The sequence below is a fragment of the Peromyscus leucopus genome, chromosome 7, assembly GCF_004664715.2.
Source record: "Peromyscus leucopus breed LL Stock chromosome 7, UCI_PerLeu_2.1, whole genome shotgun sequence".
Lineage (NCBI taxonomy): Eukaryota > Metazoa > Chordata > Mammalia > Rodentia > Cricetidae > Peromyscus > Peromyscus leucopus.
The window spans coordinates 35,105,273-35,127,601 of NC_051069.1; the positions used below are offsets into that span (position 1 = coordinate 35,105,273).

General features: G+C 38.5%; 1 protein-coding gene across 1 annotated transcript; it reads right to left on the reverse strand.

The window, feature by feature from the left end:
- Window positions 1-11,415: 11,415 nt before the first annotated feature.
- On the reverse strand, window positions 11,416-12,507 carry LOC114684940 (olfactory receptor 145-like). The gene has a single exon (XM_028859489.2). It carries the CDS (start codon window positions 12,505-12,507, stop codon window positions 11,563-11,565), a length of 945 nt encoding a protein of 314 aa, XP_028715322.1. The 3' UTR covers window positions 11,416-11,562.
- Between the last annotated feature and the right edge of the window lie 9,822 nt (window positions 12,508-22,329).

Here is a 22,329-nt window from a genome sequence, read left to right on the forward strand (position 1 = left end):
TACCCTCTCTGGGGCCCTATCCTTTAAACTGATAATGTTTTTCCCAGTGGCTACATAATAGACCATAGCTGAGATGGAATTTCATGATCATATCCTCCCTCAATATCTGTATTTTGTCATATTTGATTTTACACAGGTCTTATGCATACTGTTGCAGCCACTGTGAGTTTATTTGAGAATTAACCATACTATGTCTTGAAAACATTGCTTCAGTGAAGTTATCTATCACCTCTGGGCTTTACAATCTCTCCACCCCTAATTCCCTTATGACCACTTTGGCTTGGGAGAAGGGGTATGATGTGGAGGTCCCATTTAGGATTCAGCACTCCCAGACTCTTATTCTCTGCCTATTTCCAAGTTATGAATGTCTGTGTTAATCACTATCTATTGCTGAAAGAAGTATTTCTGATGAAGGTGGAGATGCACTAATCTATGGGTACATGTATAATAGAAATTTATTAGAAGTCAGTTTAATTCTATATCCAAATAGAAAACCAGTACTTCCCTGGAACCTAAAACGTATCTAGTCTCTGTTAGTTTGCCCCATGAATTACACGAGGAATGAGTTCTGTCTTCTGTGGGACAAGTCTAAAATCAAAAAAAAAAAAAAAAAAAAAAAAAAAAAACCTCAATGTTTTCTCCCACAAGACTTGTACCAATTGTGGAGGCATTTACCCACCAACCCCACAGGTCCCCCAGAGTTTTCTTGAGTGTGAGCAGCAGGAAATATTAGATAGAAGGATTTATATTGTGAAGATAAACAGATAGAAAATAAAGGATAGCCTCAAGAGGGCCTGGAACCTATTCCAACGGGCCCAACTGTCTCTGCCCCAGGAAATTTATAGAGACACCAAGGGGTAGAGCAAAAGACCAACCCCCCCCTCACTTCCCCCATATTCCCCACCCCATCCTTGGCACAGCCAAGTGCAGACCATTTCAGATACCTGTACTCAGGCCCATGGCCCTAATCATCTTCTATGCAGACCTGCTGGGTAAAGCCATGAGGAACCCGAAAACTGGCTCCCACAACCAATATAGCACTAGAGGGTGTTTTCTGCCAGGTCAGCAATTATTGTATCTCTCAGGATTCACAGCTATGTGCAATTGATTATTACAATTTCCCTGTGATAGCCTCCCTGGACCTTAAGCACTATAGAAGCTAGAAAATAGGGATGAAGCTTCTAGGCAGATACAAGCTTTATTTCCCCCTTGTTATGACTTGAATATATGGTATCTCAGCCATCAAATCTCACCACCATGTAATGGGCATAATCAAGAGCAGTGGCGTTAGCCTGTAATATCAGGAGGTTCTAAGGAACACAAGTGGCAAACAACTCCAAAAATATAGCTCATTAATGAATCTCAGTTTTTCTTTGATAGCCCATGATGTCTAGGAGGAAGACTGTCTCCCAATTTTAGAGAAACACCATTTAAACCATCTTTATACATGAATATATCTTTAGAAGCTTATACAGTAGTAGGATTACAAATGACTTTCTCAAAGATCTCAATGTTAGTTATCTCTCCTCAAACTCCTCCGTCTATATTGCCCTCCCATATCTTATCCAACTCAATCCTTCTGCTCCATTATTCTCCATTCTTCCTTCATACCACCTGTGTTCCAGATTTACTCACATTTTTCCCTGTTAACTTGGGCACTTTCCAAATAGAAAACCTGTCCAATTATTAATGGGTTAACTATACTTTGCATCAGTAGACAAAATCCTATGTATTTGTTGATAATATCGTCTTTCATACGTATCACACATATTTCTTCATCAAAGTCTGTGATGTCAAAGGAATTTTATCTGTTTTACTCACAGCTACTTCTGATGCACTTAAAACAATTAAACTTGATATAGGCCAGGGGTGTCTATAAAAATGTATAGAAGCATGAATAAATGATCATCCTTTGCAGTTCTCTGAGAATATATACACGGGATATTGCTCACAAAGAAGTTTAAGATGTCAGTGCGCTTAATTATAGACAAGAAGGTGGAGAGCAATGATATCCATAAAGAATGTACAGCCACAGACAATACCCAGAGGCCATCAAGGTAATTCCAGATTGGAGTTACTAAGACAAGAAAAAAGAAAAAGAAAAAGTCATAGTTCTCATCCATGAATATCACCCTGATTTTCTGAATAATACTGAGATTACCCCATATCTTTTTCCACACAATAGTTGCATAGACAGAGATAAGAGGAACATTTGTAAAAGTGTACAATAATAAGGTTTGAACTGCCAAAATCTATGTCCTGTTCCTTTTGTAATGGCATTGGGAGCCATTAAAAGGTTTTATTCTTTTGTGGCACAAACTGAAACCTTAAAGGACTCAGAAAGATTGAGATGGCCTGAGAACACTAGGGAAATGACCAGCACTAGAGAAAGGGAAGTAGCACGAGGTGCAGAGCAACTACAGCAGTGGGAAGAGAAGACATGGTGAGAGACAGGGAGTGAGGAGGAAGTACATGAAAGCAGAAATGAAGTGGAAGAGAGGAGGAAAGGGAAAAGAAGGTCCCTGAATTAAGAGTAACACTATGAGAAGTTCTGATAAACAAAAAATATAAAAAAGACACTGCAAGAGAAGATTCAGCAAGTCTTCTAGTAAAATGGATACAGGAAAACAAAAGGAACAAAATTTGCCAAGACACTAGCCTACAAGCTGATGAAATTGTGAAGTTGTCACAAGCAGAAGTTAAAAAGAGTGAATATGGCTAAATTTTTACATTGAACCTTGAACTGGACATGAAAGTACAGATCTGAAGTAGGACAATGTACCAAGAAGACTGAATGAATTAAGAAACAAATGTCAGAACATGAGAAGAATCACGGATCACTTCTGTAAATAACAAACACAAGATTGCTGAAGTCTATGAATAAAAGAAATAATAGAGCAGACAGAATTTTTAAAAAAAATTAAATACCCCAATTAAAGATGTTTTTCTGTTTAGGATGAAAGAAATACAGTAACTACAAAAGTGAACCTCAATTATTTCTCACTCTCTAAAATTACTGAGGGACCAAAATGCCTTAGGGCGAACTTAAAATGATCCCCACAGGACAGACATTCCTTGGGGGTCCCAAAGTGATCAAGACTTTGTGATTCATTAGATATGTTCTATACAATGTTACAAACATTTTTGTTGGTTGGTTTTCTTTTTCTATTTTTTTTTTATTCATTTCTCTTCTCCAGCAACATACAAAGTGACTTCCAGTACTATGAATGTTCTAGCTGGGTACCAGCTGGATTTCTCCATGTTCAATGACATAAGTGGTGTCAGCAATAAGACCTTATCATGTTCTTGGGAAAAACCAACAATTTCTTTATCAATGGCCTGTGAGGTCTGAGAGACCTGTCTATAGGACCCTATTGGTCAACAAGTTAAAACAATGCAACCCATTCCTGGGACTGGAAGTTTTAGTTGGTGGCATAAAAAGGCTAGTTGAGGTACTGTCTTCCACATTATATGGTGACTTCATTTAAATTCCATTCTATGTATTAGGACTGTTCTACAGTAGAAAGTTTTCTTGTGGCTTTCCAAAAAGCCTTTTCTGTTAGTTGTCCCTCCACATATTCTCTGAGAACTTCATATATGTATTCAATGTGTTTTGGTTATATCTACTCCAATTCCTTCTCCACTCCTCTTACAGCCTGCTGCCACATCCTCCTCTCAAATTTATGTCCTCTTGTAATAACCCACTGAGTCAAATCAGTGCTGTTGTATCATCATGACTGAAGAAAACTAACTCTCCCTAGCCTTGTAGCCCTATTAGGTGATATAGGAACATGAAGTATGGAGATAAGAGGGGCTCATGAACCCATACCCCTAACTGGGGAACTATTGAGAGTTGATACTTCCAAGTGGGGAGAGAGTCATTTTTCATTAAGGATATAATCCCTGTTAAGTCAACCATGCTCAGGAGGAATCAGGTGAATATCATCAAAGTCTGCAGTTTGCCCAGCTGTTTTTCAGTCTTGTTTGGGCTCACTATGTTCACTTCCCTACCTTTTGGAATGGTAATGCATATCCTGTGTCATTATATGTTGGAAGATTATGATCTGCTGTTTTATTTGATTTTACAGGTATTAGTGTTAAGAGATTGCAATAATCTCAGAAGAGACTTTGAACTTTATACTTTTAAGTAAGTTTAAGAAGGCTATAGACTATGGGGACTTTTGAAGTTGGACTGAATGCATTTTTGCATGATGATATGCCTTCAAGCTTTTGTGGGCAAAGGAATGGAATGTGGTGGGTTAAAGAACAGTATTCAAAGGGAGTGCCACTATTAGGAAGTGGAGCTTTGTTAAAGTAGGTGTGGCCTCCGTGGAGGAAGTGTGTCACTGTGGGGTAGGCTTTGAGTTCTCCTTTGCTCAAAGTACTACCAGTGAGACAGACCACTTCCTGTTGCCTTCAAAAAGATGTAGGACATTTGACTACTTCTGCAGCACCATATCTGCCTATACACCACCATGTCCCACCATGATGATAATGGATTAAACCTCTGAAAGTGTAAGACAACTCAATTAAATGTTTTTTTTTTCCTTTATAAGAGTTGCCGTGATCATGGTGTCTCTTCACAGCAATAGAAATCCTAACAATAAACACTGAGTTTACACCCTAATTCATGATAGTTGTTATGAAAATCTCACTGAGTATTATACACTCCCTTGAATACAGCTTATAGGACCACTCTGTAGGTTTTATACAGAAGATATATAATTGAGGGAATTAGTGATGACTAATTGGAAATCTAGATACTGAATTATTTCTAGGACAAGTATATATACTGTACATTATTTATTTACTATACAGTTTCACATTTTTATTCTCTATTTAAATAACCAAATGCTCTTATTAAAGAACTATGAAGAAAAGCTGTACTTTAGTTTTTTAACAGAAACAGTGAGAAAAAAATGGTTATTTCAGAAAAATGTATTTAGATGTAGTTATTCTAACTAATAATTATTTCATAGCATTCAACAGATTAAAATCAAATCTGTGCACTGTGATACAGGCAATTGGTAGAGTTCCCTGCTGTATTTCACTGTCATATCCACAGGAGGCTGTTTCCCTGCCAATGAGCACTGCCTCTGGCTCTTACAATTCTTCTGCCCTATCTTCCAAGAAGATGCCTGTACCTTGGGCTGAGGGAGTTTTGTGTAGATGTCCAATTTACAATTGAGTAATAGCTTTCCCTCACTCACCCCTCCTTCATCCTACCCTCCCAGCCTTGTAACTATCAGGCAAAATCCTTTCTGAATGCATTAACTAGCCACCAGTTTCTACCAATTCAAATGCTAAAAATGTCAGCAGACAGCATCTGAGGACTATAACAAAGATATTTCTACTTTGCTCCAATCTCCTACCTGATGAACCTGCTAGTATTTGAAAGGTGCATTGATTTGTGACTTTCTTTTGTTCTGTTCCTATAAAAAGCTTCCAGTATACATAGCAAGCGGAATCCTTGTCTCTGAGTTGAAGTCAATTCAGAATAAATGATCTCTTTGAGTTGACACAGGTTTTTGCATTGAGATCAGTCATCACTTAACTTCCAAGACTTGTCCTATTATCTAGATTGTTTAAAAAAATAAATAAAAATAAAAATAAAAAGAGCTCAGAATGTCCCCAAGTGGACAGATGTGAACATTTTCAGAACTTCCTGATGATTTAATGAATTGAATTTTTACATGCTTTTGAAATCTAACTAAAGCCTATAGTTTCTCTTGTGTTCATCTAACTTGAAAATCACTAATCTTGGACCATGCTGGTGAACAATGTAAGATGTATTTCTTCACTTTGATTTCCTATAAATATCATGCTGATTTGTGGGTTATGTTCGTGTTGGTTGCCTGAGTGCCTTAACATAGACTTTTGCTGGAAGCATGGACTCTACAGTTGAGGTTGCAGATTGTTCTAGGGTGACAAAACAGGTCATAAGCTTGACATCTCCACCTTCACACTGCATCTGTATCCTTTATTCTCTTGCTTTGGGGTCAGATTGCTTCTGTTAAACTTTGCACACAGACATGCTAGACATTCAGAGAAAGGCAGTAGGAGATTGAGATGTGCCAAAAATTCCTCATCTCTCTAATCTCCCTCAAGCCTAAATATACATTGTGTGACTAACACAGCCTCCAGGTTTACAGAGGCATCAGGACCCACACATTAACAACTACCAGGTTTTACAACTTTGGAGCACTGACTACAAATCTCTAGTCACCAGAACTTTCCTGATATCAATGCTTTTGTAAACCTTGCCAAAGTCAAAAGGAACTAAATTAGTACTGAGTAAGATGGTCATTTCTGGACATGAGCCACCATCTTGCTTGGCAGACTCTATCAGTATTTTTTCACTTCAATAACTCACTTGGCTCCTTTTTCAATAGCCTCTATACATGGACTTCGATCCAGTGAACAATAATGATTTCTCAGAGAGATTAGTCATCAGAAAATATAAATTTGACATGTGTGTCTTTGACCATTAGAGTGATATATATCATACACAGCATATTAGATAAGTTGTTTCCATCACTGATATAGCTTTATTTTTTAGTTATAAATGTAAATCTGATTGTTCTATGTCTATCTACATAATCAAATAAGATTCTCCTAGAATTAACCAAAAAAAAGTTTTTATTTCATTAATATTTAATCATTTCATTTTCATAAATTGTAAAAAAAATCACTAATACCTCACATCTGAAAAAAGTATACATTTGAAATTCCAAAACTGAATAAATGTCTTAGACTTTTGTTCTATTTTCAGAAATCTGAAAGGCTTCTAATAGGCCCATCCCACCAATGTGTGATGGCTTTTCTTAAGGAAACTTACAAAAAGAGATGTGTTCAAATGATCTTTACCCCAAAAATTATAGATAAGCAAGGATAAAAAAAATACTAGATACTTAGATTTGATCAGTAAGCTAAATATATTGAGGAAAAAAGAACTTAGAATGTCACAAGAACATGATCCCAAAACTTTTCTCAGGGAAGCATGAGGCATGATTTCAGTCAACAAGGTCATTGTGGCCTTCTCTTTACATCACATTTCTTACCTGGAGTAGAGGACACAAATGACCAATGGTAGTTCAGCAGCCAGTGCTGTTTCTAGGTACCAGCTCAGTGGTAATGAACACTGTGCTTGCCATAAGCTTGCTGCTTCTGCTGCTGCTACTGCTTCTGCTGCTTTTCTTATTATTATTATTATTATTATTATTATTATTATTATTCTTTTTCTTCCTCCTCCTCCTCCTTCTCCTCCTCCTCCTCGTCTGTCTTCCTCCTCCTTTTTGTCCTCCTCCTCCTCTTACTCCTACTCATCCTCTTCTTTTCTCTCTTCTTCTCCTTCCTCCTCATCCTCTTCCTCATCCTCATCCTCTTCCTCCTTATTTTCTTCTTCATCTATAAGAATTCAGTGTTGAGATGCCATTTTGGAAACAGTCTTTTCTTTCTCTGGGAGCTTAGCTTTGTGTTCTCATTCCAATTACTATCTTCCTTGTATTTCATGTTTACTCTTTTTTAGTGGCTTTTTGTTGTTGTTGTTGTTGTTGTTTCATTTAGTTACTTGGTTTATTGGTTGTTCAGTTTATAGGTAGTTTGGTTGTTTGGTTTTTTTGGTCGGTTGGTTGGTTGGTTTGATTTGAAAGACACAGTCTGCTTATAAAACCCATGCTGACTTGGAACTCTGTGGTTTAGAAAAGCCTTGAACTGTTCAGCTTTCTGCTTCAGACTCCTCTGTGTGGAATTACAGTAACTAATAAAGTATGTGCACCACAACTAGCAGAGTTGTTTGTTTGTTTGTTTGTTTGTTTGTTCCAATGCTCTTGCTATAGGCTCCTAAGACTATAAAGTAGCTGGGCCTGGTGATGCATACCTATAATCCTAACAACTCTGGATGCTGAGTTCAAGACATGTCTGGACTCCAGAAAGGGCTCAAGTTCATGAAGAGTAACCCAGTGAGACCTTGTTCCAAATTCAAAAGTAAAAAGAGGAATGGATATTTATAGCACTATGATAAAGCACTTCCATGTGTGTGCTCAATACCTGGCACACAAAGTTTAAAATTGTATTTTTACCACTGTGTCATTTGCTTAAGTGCGTGGAAAAAAAAATTTTCAGGAATGTGCAACAGACAGAATGGCTGAAACAAGAGGAGATCATTTTCTTGCAGCTCTGGGGGCTGAAAGTCCTCCTTCAAATGTGGGTTATGTGTTTTCTGAGGCTTCTCTCTTTGGTTGACAGATGACCATGCTTTTGCTGTGCTGTCACCAGGTCCTGCCTATGTGTACATCCATTCTTGATGTTTTCTTTTCTCCTAAGGACACTAGTCAGATTGGTTTGGGACCAACCTTAACATTATTGCAAAGTAACTTAAATGAGTGTTAAACTGATCACACCATGAAGAACCTAGTTCTGTTAAAATCCACTGTTCTGGGGAATGGGACACCAACAAAAGTTCATGCAGGAACAAACCTACTTAATGACCACTATTCTACCAGGAAAGTAAAGACAATATGGGATTGCACAGAGACAGCATTATCAAATTAGTAAGACCTGATGTTGTGATTCATATCACTAGGGGAGAAAAGGAGGCAGTCAACCCACACAGGCATGAAACCACATACTGCTTGGAATTTCAATTTTTTTTATTAAAAGGATTATGATATGTATACATATACACTGCTATTTACAGATGACTCAACAATTTATCCTGGCTTCAGAATTAAGGCATCTAATATATACCACATTTTGTGAATGAGTCTCACATAAAATGACCTAGCTTTTATGAGTTGTGGTTATCTTGATTTCTTAGGTATCATTGCTTTGTATTAAATGAACAAAAGTAAGTATATAAAATGATACTATTTCTCAAATAAAATCCCTTCGAACTGGCTGTGTATTCATAGCTATTGGCATGGGAAGATACTACATCCATTCCTGGTAGTACAAAACAACAATGTTTCCTTAACTATGTTTCAGTATGCTCTTGGTTCTTTTCTCCATATGATGATTCATATGTGTTATATGTGACAAATTATAGTTGCTTTAATATTACAGCTTGAATTAATCTTACAAATGTAACAATAAGTACATTTTTCATAGATGTATATGAATCTTAAATAACCCCAAGTTAACACCAACTATGTATTAACATAAATTCTCTCCCAACCCAACTGCAGTGACAGTGATACCGATGTCAATCATCAGGTCGTTACCCTGTTACTAGCAATGGCAGCTATGCTGGAACTACCAGAAGGACACTATTAATTCCGAGAACTTGTTAGGCCAAGATAACAGTGGCCTGTTATCTCAGTCCTCAAGAAACAAAGAAAAGAGGATGATAAATTCAAGACCACACTGAGATGAACCACACAATCCTGTCTCAAGGCAAAAGAACAAAAATAAGCAGTGAGAAGCTATTGAGAATCAGGTACATACTTACCTCAAGGAAGTTAAGTGAAAAAAATACATGTTTATGTTTCTGGGATATGGAATTTAAAATAAAGTATTACAGTGTTTTTTAATTGTATATAATTATTTGTCATTTATTTTATGTGTAACTTCCACAGAAGTTTTAATATTAGATGTGCAGAATCAAAGACACAGAAGACTCAGACTCAACACTTGCTGAATTCAGACTGAAAATCAAGTCATTTCTCTTGGTCCTTCCATTTGTCACAGCTTACTAAACTCATCTAGACACAAGATCAAGTGTCTCCCACCTAACTACTGCTGCTGTTTCCACTGATATCTAGCAACTTAGACTCATTTTTCAGGTGTGTACAATTAGCAAAGAATCATCACCCCTCCTGCAGGGCGTGCAAATTTTTATTGTTTAAATTTATTCTTTCATGAATTTCAATACAAGTTTTTCGTGGAAGCTGCATAAGTTATAAATGAACATAGACCACACTTCAGAATATAAGAGAAGGATGAAAAGGCTGTCAGATGTTGTATTAATATCACTCAGACTTTTATTGTGCTTATTTATGTCCATTCTTTTCCCTTGCAGATCCCCAATTCAACCTCATGTTAATTATTCCTCACACTTGTATGCACATTCTTCTGCTTAGCCTTCTGCCATAGCATTCATCTGCTTCCCAAAACCATTCTTCCTCATCATCAAGGTAGTTGCTGCCTCTAAAACTCTGCTCAGCTCCTCCCTTTCCTTAGCCTACAGTCAAGTCACCTGCCACCTCCTATAAAGAATTCTGCCACCTCCTATAAAGAGTTCTGCGACCAGCCTACCCAAGACATTAGACAGTTATTCTCAGAAAATTACATTCTTACAAGATTCTGTGTATTATTTTTCCATTATATATTTACAAATACAAAATTTAATTTTATCTCCACCTTACTAGTCTGTAGCCTTCTGAGATCATAAGCATCTTGAGCATTCTTCAGAGCTACATTTGTAATTTTGACATAATCCTAGATATCTTGATGTCTAAAATTGTATAGATACTCAATTTATACTTGCTCTTCAATAAAATTAACCACTGTATATTATGAAAATAAAATTATTAAAGGGAAAGACATTACTACTAATAAATTTGGGTTATATAATTAATTTGAGGACAAGACAAAATTTCTTTAACAATGAGAAGTAAAGTAAAATGGCTTAGTCAAATCCTTCCCAATGAACACACAGCTTGTCTTTATATGCACATTCTTGCCCTCAGGTCCATTTATCCTAAATGACCATAGTTTCTGTTTCATATTCAGTCTGCAAGCACTGGAATCACAATAGATTCATCAAATCCTCTTTACCAAACTGAATTAAGGCTAAACAGAAAAGACAAGAACGAAAAAGGCTTTTCCCCTCCATATTTGAACCTTTGGAGATACAAAGGAACCATTCAAAAAGAAATCGACAAATATCCCCAGAGGGTTATTAACTGAATGAATGAGACAGTGTCTCTAAGACTACTGAAATCAGTAAGTCAGTAGCACAATGACATAACTTCTAGGTGCACCCTAGTCAACGATCTCACAGTTGTGCTTAAGGTGGATAAATGGAGGAGCATTTGTCTACCATGCAAGAGAGCATGCATATGATTCCCCAAACACACCACCTACAAACACATGAAAAAAATGTACATTTAAAAGATCACATGATCTTATGATTTCTGAGTATAATATCATCCAGCGCTTTGTATACTTAAATCCTGGTGATATCTAAGCTTAGATTGTAACATACTGGTAGATTGCTGCACAAATGTGTTGTTCAGTTTTCAAAATTGAAAAAAGATACATGTGATTTGGGAAAATTAAGAAATAGACTATGCTCTATACCCTTCACTGTCTTGACTTCTGAATTTTTTGATAATCAAATTAATTTTGTATAATGTTAAATAGTTTTAATTCCATACTGTTCTCACCACTGGTTAGGATTTTGATGTTATTTTAGTTGTTGTTTTCATTGAAGATTTTGAAAACAGTGGGTCAAATCCAGGACCTCACACAAAGAAACAAATGCTCTACAAATTAGCAACTCTTCCAGTCCTATGCTTCACAGGTCCTAAGATTTACTTACAGAACAAATACAGATTCTACTTAGGTAAAAATCCTTTTCTTCAAAGTTTTTCTCAGTGCAATGTGAACATCCTTATTTCTTAAACTGTAGATGAGAGGATTCAGCATTGAGCCCATAATGGTATAAAAAATGGTAGCTACTTTATCATCATCCACAGATGAACTAGTCGGCTTCAGATACATGAATGATGAGGCTCCAAAGAAAAGAGAAACCGCTATTACATGGGAGCCACAGGTACTGAAGGCTTTTGACCTACCCTCTGCAGAACGGATGCCAAGGATGTTGAAGAGTATCAAGGTGTAAGAAATAAATATGGCCAGGGTGGGCACTATGACATTGATACTAACAACAATGAAAACCACCAGCTCATTGGTGGCAGTATTTGTGCAAGAGAGCTTCCGGAGAGGAACTACATCACACACATAGTGATTGATGATGTTGCCATCACAGAAGGTTAGACTTAATACACTGCCAGTATGGATCATGGCTCCCACAAACCCGATCACATACACACCCACAAGCATCAAATTGCAGGCCTGATGGGACATGGTCACCTGGTAAAGCAAGGGTTTACAGATGGCAGCATATCTGTCATAGGCCATGGCTGTCAAAATGTAGCATTCATCAATAATAAAGAAGGCAAAAAAAAAGAGCTGAGCCATGCACTCAGCATGGGAGATGATGTTCTGCTTCACAAAACTCACCATGATTTGAGGGGTTATGAGAGAAGAGGAGCAGGAATCAATGAAGGAAAGGTTGAAGAGAAAGTAGTACATGGGGGTGTGCAGGTGAGGATTCAAAACAATCAGAACCATCAAGCCCAGGTTCCCCAATGTGGAGATCACATAGATTCCCAAAAAGAGGAAAAATAGAGGCAGCTGCAGCTCTGGCTCCTGTGTCAAGCCCAGCAGGATGAATTCCTTCACTGAAGAGTCATTGCCTAAGGCCATTCTTCTCTGGGTCATATCTGTGAGAACAGTAAATATCATAACATTAAAATGAAATCCCATTCCTATCCAAACTACCCCACTAAAATAGGACTAAGAACCAAAATTAAATGATAAAGTCAAGCCCACACTTCTCTGTGACTTTACCTTCTACATTTTATGGAAGTTCATGTACAGAAATAAACATAAATAAATGAAAGGCCATTTTTTGAGAAAAATATTCAGGGAACCAGTGACCATTTTTGGTTCTGCAACATCCTTGTTCTTCTGCTATCATGAAAACCACATCCCACTTAACGTTCAATGATAATCTCAAAAAGGAAGACACAAGGCACATCAAAAACTCAGCATGGTTTAGAGAAAGAAAAACAAGCATACATCCAATTCAGTACTTACCCTTGTATATGGGGAAGTCATAAGTGACCTCACAGACACTTCTGTGCTATCACAGATGGGCAAGTTCTGTGGGACCCCTGTAAAGGTTCATAGACCCAAATATATACACTTTCATTTATATATTTTTTTCTTTCCTGTTGTTACTAAATTTGCCTTTCACGTGATGAGGGAATCTAATTGTGGATGTCAAAATCAGAGCCATCATTTCTGGAGATTAAGAAAAGCCACGATTGTAGATCATTATTACAGGTGCTGACTTTTCCAGGGTTGTTTTCTCTATCCCAGAGGTTGTTAAATACAATCTACTGATGTCTAAACAGCCAACTGATTAAGACTCAAGAGAATTTTATGAGACTGTAATCTTAGGAACCTCATTAAAAGTTGAAAAGTTTATGTTTACCAGATAATTTCATCTAGAGATCACATTTTATTGCCATGGTAATTAGGGACTAGTTCAATAGTAATGACATTGGCTTATTGGAGGTATACAATTCCATTTTGTATTTATTGTTTGAAAATTCTATCCATATATACAATGTGTTTTCATCAAATTCATCCCTACAACCTTCTTCTGAAATTCCTCCCCTAAAATCCTACCATTAATCTCCAAACTATCTTTTTTTCCTTATTATTTTAGCCCAGTAAGTTCAGTCAGCAGAGCCAAGGGGGGAAAAAGGTAGGGATATCTGTGTGAGTGTAAGTACCCTCTCTGGGGCCTTATACTTTAAACTGCCTATGATTCTCCTAGTAGCCACCCAACTGACAATAGTTGAGGAGGAACTTCATGATCATATCCTCCTTCAATGTCTGTATTTTGTCAAGTTTGATTTTATACAGGTTTTATGCATACTGTTGCAACCACTGTGAGTTTATTTGAGCATTGAACATACTGAGTCTTGAAAACAATGCTTCAGTGAAGTTATCTATCACCTCTGGGCTTTACAATCTTCCCACCCCTAACTCACTCATGACCACTTAGGCTTGGGAGAAGGGATATGATGTAGAGGTCCCATTTAGGATTCAGCACTCCCAGACTCTTATTCTCTGCCTATTTCCAAGTTATGAATGTCTGTGTTAATCACTATCTATTGCCAAAAGAAGCATTTCTGATAAAGGTTGAGAGATGCACTAAAATCTATGGGTACATGTATAATAGAAATTTATTAGAAGTCAGTTTAATTCTATATCCAAAGCAGAAAAACAGTACTTCCCTAGAAGTATAACCTATCTAGTCTCAGGTAGTTTGCCCCACGAATTACTCTAGGAATGAGCTCTGTCTGTAGGGCAAGTCTAAAATCCAAAAAGAAATTTATTGGTTACTCCAACAACACTTGTACCAAAACAGCAGTAGAGTGTGTATTCTGCCAGGTCAGCGATTACTGTATCTCAGAATTCACAGCTATGTGTAATTAATTACTACTATTTCCCTATGATAGCCTGCCTGGACCTTAAGCACTACAGAAGCTACATAATAAGGATGAAACTTCTAGGCAGATACAAGCTTTATTTCCCTATGTTATGACTTGAATATATGGTATCTCAGCCATCAAATCTCACCATCATGTAATGGGTATAATGAAGAGCAGTGGCGTTAGCCTGTAGTATGGGGAGGTTCTAAGGAACACAAGTGGCAAACAACTCCAATAATGTAGCTCATTCCTGAATTTCAGTTTTTCTTTGATAGCATATAGTGTCTAAGAGGAACACTGTCTCCCAATTTTAGGATAATATCATTTAAATCCTTTTTAATCCATGAATATATATTAATAAGCTTATAGTGTAGTAGGATTACAAATGACTTTCTCAAAGATCTTTTTTTTAATTTTATAATTTAATTTAATTTTACATATCAGCCACGGATTTCCTTGTTCTCGCCCATCCCGCCCCTCCTCGCCTTCCTCCCAGCCCAACCCCCCATTCCCATCTCCTCCATGGCAAAGACTCCCCTGGGGATTGAGTTCAACCTGATAGATTCAGTCCAGGCAGGTCCAGTCCCCTCCTCCCAAGCTGAGCCAAGTGTCCCTGTATAAGCCCCAGGTTCCAAACAGCCAGCTCATGCACTGAGGACAGGTCCTGGTCCCAGTGCCTGGATGCCTCCCAAACAGATCAAGCTAATCAACTGTCTCTCACTTATCCAGAGGGCCTCAAAGATCTTAATGTTAATCATCGCTCATGAAAGTCCCCATCTTTATTGCCCTCCCATATTGTGTCCAACTCAATATTCCTCCTCCATTATTCTCCATTCTTCCTTCATCCCACCTGTGCTCCAGCTTTACATACATTTTTTTCCTATTAACTTGGGCATTCTCCAAATAGAAAATCAAATCTGTCCAATAAACAATGGATTCATTATACTTCCCATCAGTAGATAAAATCCTATATATTTGTTGATAATATCTTCTTTCATACATATCATATGTGTAATATTGCTCACAAATAAGTTTTAGGTGCCAATGCTCTTATTTATAGCCATGAAGGTGGAGAGAGATGACATCTATAAAGAATGTACAGCCACAGACAACACCCAGAGGCCATCAAAGGTAACTCCCGATTGGAGTTACTAAGATCAGAAGACAGAAAAAAAAAAAAAAGTCATAGTTCTCATCCATGAATATCATGCTGCTTTTCTGAAGAACACTGGGAGTATCCTGTGTCTTTTCCCACACAATAGCTGCATATACTGAGATCAGAAAGAAATTTGTAACAGTGCAGTATAATAAGGTCTGAACTGCCACAATTTAGGTCCTGTTCCCTTTGTAATGGCATTGGGAGCCATTAAAAGGTTTTATTCTTTTGTGGCACAAACTGAAACCTTAGAGGACTCATAAAGATTGAAATGGCCTGAGAACACTGGAGAAATGACCAGCACTAGAGAGAGGGAAGTAGCATGAGGTGCAGAGCAACTACAGCAGTGGGAAGAGAAGACATGGTAAGAGACAGGGAGTGAGGAGGAAGTACATGAAAGCAGAAATGAAGGGGAAGAGAGGAGGAAAGGGAAAAGAAGTTCCCTGAATTAAGAGTAACACTATGAGAAGTTCTGATAAACAAAAAATATAAAAAAGACACTGCAAGAGAGGAGTGAGGAGGAAGTATATGAAAGCAGAAATGAAGGGGAAGAGAGGAGGAAAGGGAAAAGAAGTTCCCTGAATTAAGAGTAACACTATGAGAAGTTCTGATAAACAAAAAATATAAAAAAGACACTGCAAGAGAGGATTCAGCAAGTCTTCTAGTAAAATGGATACAGGAAAACAAAAGGAACAAAATTTACCAAGACACTAGCCTACGGGCTGATGAAATTGTGAAGTTGTCACAAGCAGAAGTTAGAAAGAGTGAAATTCTGGCTGAATTTTTACATTGAACCTTGAACTGGACTTGAAAGTACAAGTCTGAAGTAGGACAATATACCAAGAAGACTGAATGAGGGTGACAGTTGTGTGGCTTGTGGACTCCCTGGCATGGGACCAGGACTTATGTTGTATTAGCTTGTGTTGACTATCCAAGTGAGGCTTTACCCCCTAAGAGGAACGGATGAGGATGGGTAGGGGAGGTGGATGAGGGAGCAGGAGAAGGAGAGAGGGGAACAATGGTTGGTATATAAAAAGAATAAATAAATAAATAAATAAATAAATAAATAAAAAAATAAAAATAAATAAATAATAAAAGACTACATGAATTCTGAAACAAACGTCAGAACATGAGAAGAATCCCAGGTCACTTCTCTAAACAACAAAGTACAAGATTTCTGAAGTCTATGAATAAAGAAAACAATAGAGCAGAAAGAATTTTTAAAAAAAGGAAATCCCCCAATTACAGATGTCTATTTAGGATGAAAAGAAATAGAGTAACTGCTAAAATAAAGTTCAATTATTCCTGACCCTAACATTACTAAGGGACCAAAATACGTTAGGACAAACTTGAAATGTACCCCATAGGAGAGACATTCCTTGGGAGTCCCAAACTGATCAAGAGTTTGTGATTCATTAAATGTGTTCTATACAATGTTACAAAGGTTATTGTTGGTTAGTTTTCTTTTGATTTTCTTTTTTATTCATTTCTCTTCTCCAGCAGCATAAAAAGTGACTTCTAGTACTATTGTGAGACCAAAATGAGCCATCTTAGAAATAGGAGCAAAATGCTTTCACCCTAAAACTAAGGCCTAAGATTTCTCCTTCTAGATACAGGCCATGAGTTACTGGAATAGGCCATGAGTTACTGAAACCAGTCAGTCCAGATTCCAGAATCCAGGAAGTGTAAAAGTACAAAGTCACAAGGTAATTACCAGGTAATGACTGCCAGACTATGGAATGTCCTCTCTCTGGTTCCCTAGGTAACTGTTTGACCAAAGAATGTTCCAACCCTGGTTTCCAGGGTAACTGACCATAGAAATGTCCCCACCTGAGGGCAGCCAATGAGAAATCGTAGCGGGCAACCACCTTAGAAGTAAGATTAAGCCATTATTTATAGAAAGTCCCTAGAAGCAAGCCAATCAAAATTGTACTATAAGACCAAAATGAGCCATCTTAGAAATATAGCCAAAATGCTTTTACCCTAAAACTAAGGCCTAAGATTTCTCCTTTTAGGTACAGGCCATGAGCTACTGAAACCAGTCAGTCCAGATTCCAGAAAACAGGAAGTGTAAAAGTACAGAGTCACAAGGTATTCACGAGATAATGACTGCCAGACTATGGAATGTCCTCTCTCTGATTACCTAGGTAACTGTTTGACCAAAGAATGTTCCAATCCTGGTTTCCAGGGTAACTGACCATAGAAATGTCCAAACCTGAGGGCAGCCAATGAGAAATGGTGGCGGAAAACCACCCCCTTAGAAGTAAGATTAAGCCACGATTTCTAGAAAGTCCCTAGAAGCGAGCCAATCAGAATTGTACCCATACTAGCACCCCTAAATGATGTATTCTTGTGGTTTTTGCCTTAAAAACCTGAGTTTGCACAGAGATGGGCACTTCCTCCAGCCTCTACTGTGTTGGATGTATTGGAAGAAGTCCCTGCCTAGGCTTGTATTGCTTTTGGATATCCCGAATTAAACCTTGCTTTGCATTCTGGCATGCTTGTCTTCAGTGATCTCTCTGGGGGTCGCGATTTGGGCACAACATTTGGGGGCCTGTCCGGGATCCCCAGAGACCCCCCACTGGGACCCCTAAGAGGTTCATCTGCACCCATTGGTTAAAGTGCTCCATTTTCTTGTCTTTGTTTTCCTTTTACTTTCATTTTCTTATCCAAAGCCGGCAGTTGAATTTGACAGGCTCTCACATTGGCAGACGCACCTGTAAGGTGACCCTGGAGGAGTTGGGACATGTCCCAACCCCTCATCAGGACTCAGGGTCCCTACAGGTCCCCCCATCAGAGGATGCCTGTGAGGGGTACATTTGTTTGGACACCTGTGAGGGGTCTGTCTGTTTGGACACCTGTGAGGGGTCCATCTGTTTTGTGAACTCTGGAGATTGGGAGACTCTGTTGAATTGTCCCTGTCCCATCCATACGGTCTTTGGCATAATCGAGGCTTCCTCTCTGAACTCCCATCTGCTTGGACCATCTGTAGGGCCCTTGTTCTTCCTTTTTGTATGCCTATCTTGTTTGTCAGTGTGATTTGTTATATTTCTGCTAAAAAGTTTTGCCTTTCTGTTAGAATGCCTACCTATATAAATGTATAAGTGTGTGAGAACTGTGGCCATATGTGTACCTGTTTTATGCCTGAACTTGTGTATGTGTTGGGACGTGTGGGCCGGATGGCCTGCAGAAGGGATGGAGGCCCCTTTGATGGTTGAGCTGGCACAGACTAAACAAATTCTCCCTTTGCTTCCTCGCTCTCTCTCTGACCAGAGCACAGGCAGCAGGTGGCAGAAAGCTCTGCAATGAGTCCGCCAGGCAGGGGCTGCACAGCTGCTACTTTGGGGACCCAGGATGCCACTGAGAGGGCTAGGCAGCCTGTGAGCATCACAGGGCCTAGACACACTGGGTTCAGGAGCACAGAGTGCTCCAAGAGCTGTGGAGTAGAGGCTTTACAGCACAATGTGGTGGCAGCCAGGTCAGCCCAGAGGCTTCATGGGACCTAGGCATGGCTGTGTGCTAGGGTGGGCTGTGAGCACCATGGGGGCCCAGATATGGCTGACAGGTTCTGGCTGGGCCCTGTGATGTAGAAAGCTGTGGGGCAGAGCTGGGAGTGGGGGGAGCCAGCAGGAGCTTGGAGGAGCTCCGAGTGTGACTGAACCAGGTCAGGACTGGTGGAGAACTAACTCCCCCTCCAGAGTCACAGCTGTGAAGTGGCCTACAAGTCTGTGGGCCCAGCCAGAACCAGGGCATGGAGTCACTTTCAGTCTGCCATTCTCGTGTACTTGAAAATCTGAGGTTACCAGCAATCTTTTGTCCCCATGGTACACGCCTTCTCATTCTCTTCATCTCCCATGCTGTTGAGTAGAGCTCCCAAGACCTGTCCTGGGGCAAAAATCGGACCAAGTTCTGGTTCCAAGAATGGAATGTCACTGCCTATGGTTGCTAAGTTACTGTGGCTATGTTATAAGGCTAACCAACAGTGGTACAGCGCTGATGCAAATTTAGAGTTATTCTTGTTATGGTATATGCATGTATTTCTGTTCTTGTTTAAAATATTGTAACTTTACAATATATTCTAGATTACTGAGGGAAATCACAAGAAAGACTTTGGTAAGAGTTTCTGTTTTAAAAGAAAAGAAAAAGTGAAATTTGTCTGGAGTAAATGTCTGAGGGATCAAAAGAACGAACCGAGGGTACATGGAAGGTTGTAGAAAGTCAGAGGGAATGTGATGTAAACTGTTTGTTATGGTTTCTTATACCTGCAAATACTGAATTTAAAAGTTAATCCTGGTTGATTTTCATTTTAAAAATGGCTAATGATTCTGCAAACTGCTTATGTATGTATGTGGACAGGTATGTATGGTGGTATTCTATTTGTAATGAAATGTGATTTTAATTTTATGTTAACAAATAAAGTTGCCTGGGGGTCAGAGCTATTAGAGCCACAGAAAGAGTGTGGCGGTGGTGGTGCACGCCTTTAATCCCATAGATCTCTGTGTGTTCAGGGATACAGCCAGCATTGGAGACATACACCTTTAAGACCTGGAGGGCTGTACATTCAGACAGTGACGAGGCAGTCATGTGTTTGGGTTTACAACAAATGAGAAGGCAGAACAGAAAGACTATTTAAAGACATATACACAGGAAGTAGGCCTCTTTCGGAGAGCTAGGAGCACCGCAGGAAGGGTAAGGTTTTAGCTCTGAGATCTGACCTCTTGGCTTTCTCTTTTACATTGGTTCTGTGTTTCTTATTTAATAAGATGGTTGGTTACATCTACAGATATGTGACTTGGATTTAACTACATGTGTAAATGTAAGCAAGCTTTAACTGTACATATGTATGTGTATAACTTGGATCCAACTGTGCATATGTATGCAAGTAATTATTGTTTAGAAAAACGTGCTTTAAACAGCAACCATGTGGCTTCCTCCATCTTGGCTGGTGACCTCATGGACAGCCATGTGGCTTTTACCAAGGTTATAAAGATCTACTCGGGTTAACACCTAAGCGCTTATGTCTTTACCAAGTGTTCAGCAGCAAGTTTCTAGAGAATTTAAACAGATGGCAACATATGTTTAATAAATAAGATGCTTAATAAATATTAAAGCTACACATCAATGCTTTTATACACAGGAATATGCCTTGCTCTGGCAGCTAAACTTTATAATTTAAGATTTAGCCATGTAATAAAATGATAATTATTTTAAAGACATAAAAGGATCATGGGGAACAGTTGAGGTTTGCAAATGTATGGCACGACTAGAGCACCAAAAAGAGTCTAGTTGCAGTGGTGGACCTTAGCAGCTTTGAAAAATGCTAGTGCCAGGTGATGATCACTGGAAGCACCAGCCATAATAAAATGGAGCAGGCAGGCTATGTATGTGCTGCCAAAGGTAGGCTCAAAGAAATCATCCAAGCCTCTAAAATGAAAGAACCAAAAGGATTATAAATGAAACCCAGATATTGAACATTGGGATTGTTTGCATTTTGGAGCTTGTTTTTACTTTATACAGATTATGATGATGCCATATTTTCTCCCCTTTAAAGCAAAAAAAAAAAGGTACTTTATTGTTGATATTACAGAAGACATTTGAGAGATCTTCATCTTTTTAAGAACAGTTTTTAAAATATTTAAGTTTATAAGGTTACGGGACATTTTCAGCTTATAAAATGTTCTATATTGTTAATGTTTGGACTTAAAATAAAAGGCTAAAAATTAGGGTCATAGCCATAAGCTCCAAATGCTAACCAGGAACTGGGATGTTCATTTCTTGTGATGAAGCAAGACAATGACCTAAGCAGTCTGACAAGGGGCTTGAAATAGCTTCTGACTCCATGAGTCTTCACCATTTGGAAGTTGAAAAAAATCTTTTTCAGTGGTGGCCTAGGACCACCTGTATGTGAGATGTTTGCATTGAGATTCAACAATGGCAAAACTGCAGTTATAAAGTAACATTGAGATAGTTGAAAACCAATGACTTAAAAAATGTTTCTCCTTACCCAAGGTATGTTCAGGCTTAAGAATGTTGTCTAGCCTCCTTGTATTTGCTAAGTTTGTTAAGCTTAAGTTATTTGGATAATCTGATACATATATATGTTTTATATTGATATTTTGTTTTGGTTTCTTTATTGAACCCGTATTTGATGCTAGAAGAGCTTCAACTTAAAAGCATTGTTTTTAGGCTACTTATTGTAGACTATTAGAGAACATAAATAGTCAGTCATAAATAATCAAGTTTTTTTTAATTGTAGTCAGGTTAAGTAGGTACTGATGTAATATTACAGGGATAAGTTTACTCACTTACTCAGTCCCTTGCACATGTTTTCAAGGTTGATCTTGAAACAAGTAATTAGAAACAAGGTTTATCTGTTCAGATATACCTGGACAGCCCTCATACTTCAGAGATCTGCAGAATATGGCATTTAAATGTTGATCTAAAAGCTTATTATATCAGACAGGCTTCCAGAGCCTAGCAGTGACCCAGAGTCTCCAAAGAAGATTATGTACAAGGCACCACAATGTCTCTGTTTGGATTATGACAACACTGACCACAGGGCAAGATGCTCCAATGCAACGCCTGCCACCAGGACCCAGCCCAAACTGTGGGCAAACAGCAGGACGCTGGAATTTATTGCACCCTTTTGTCTGGACAAATAAAGTTCAGTCTTCTGTGTCCCTATTTCATAGGAAAAATACTCTGCCTTATGGGCCTGATGACAGAAGAATATTGATGCTGTTCTGACTGGTGCCTCCAACGCTATGGAGACCTGGGTAGGGATTGGTCCCTGTAATTTATAGGATTGTAAGATGTTTGGTCTGCACTCAGATATAGTTTATCCTTCTCAGATCTCTGATAGTACTGATGGCTAGGCTA

Bases quoted from the DNA above. Each gene is read 5' to 3' on its own strand.
- LOC114684940 (XM_028859489.2), bottom strand. From the start codon at position 12,507: ATGACCCAGAGAAGAATGGCCTTAGGCAATGACTCTTCAGTGAAGGAA.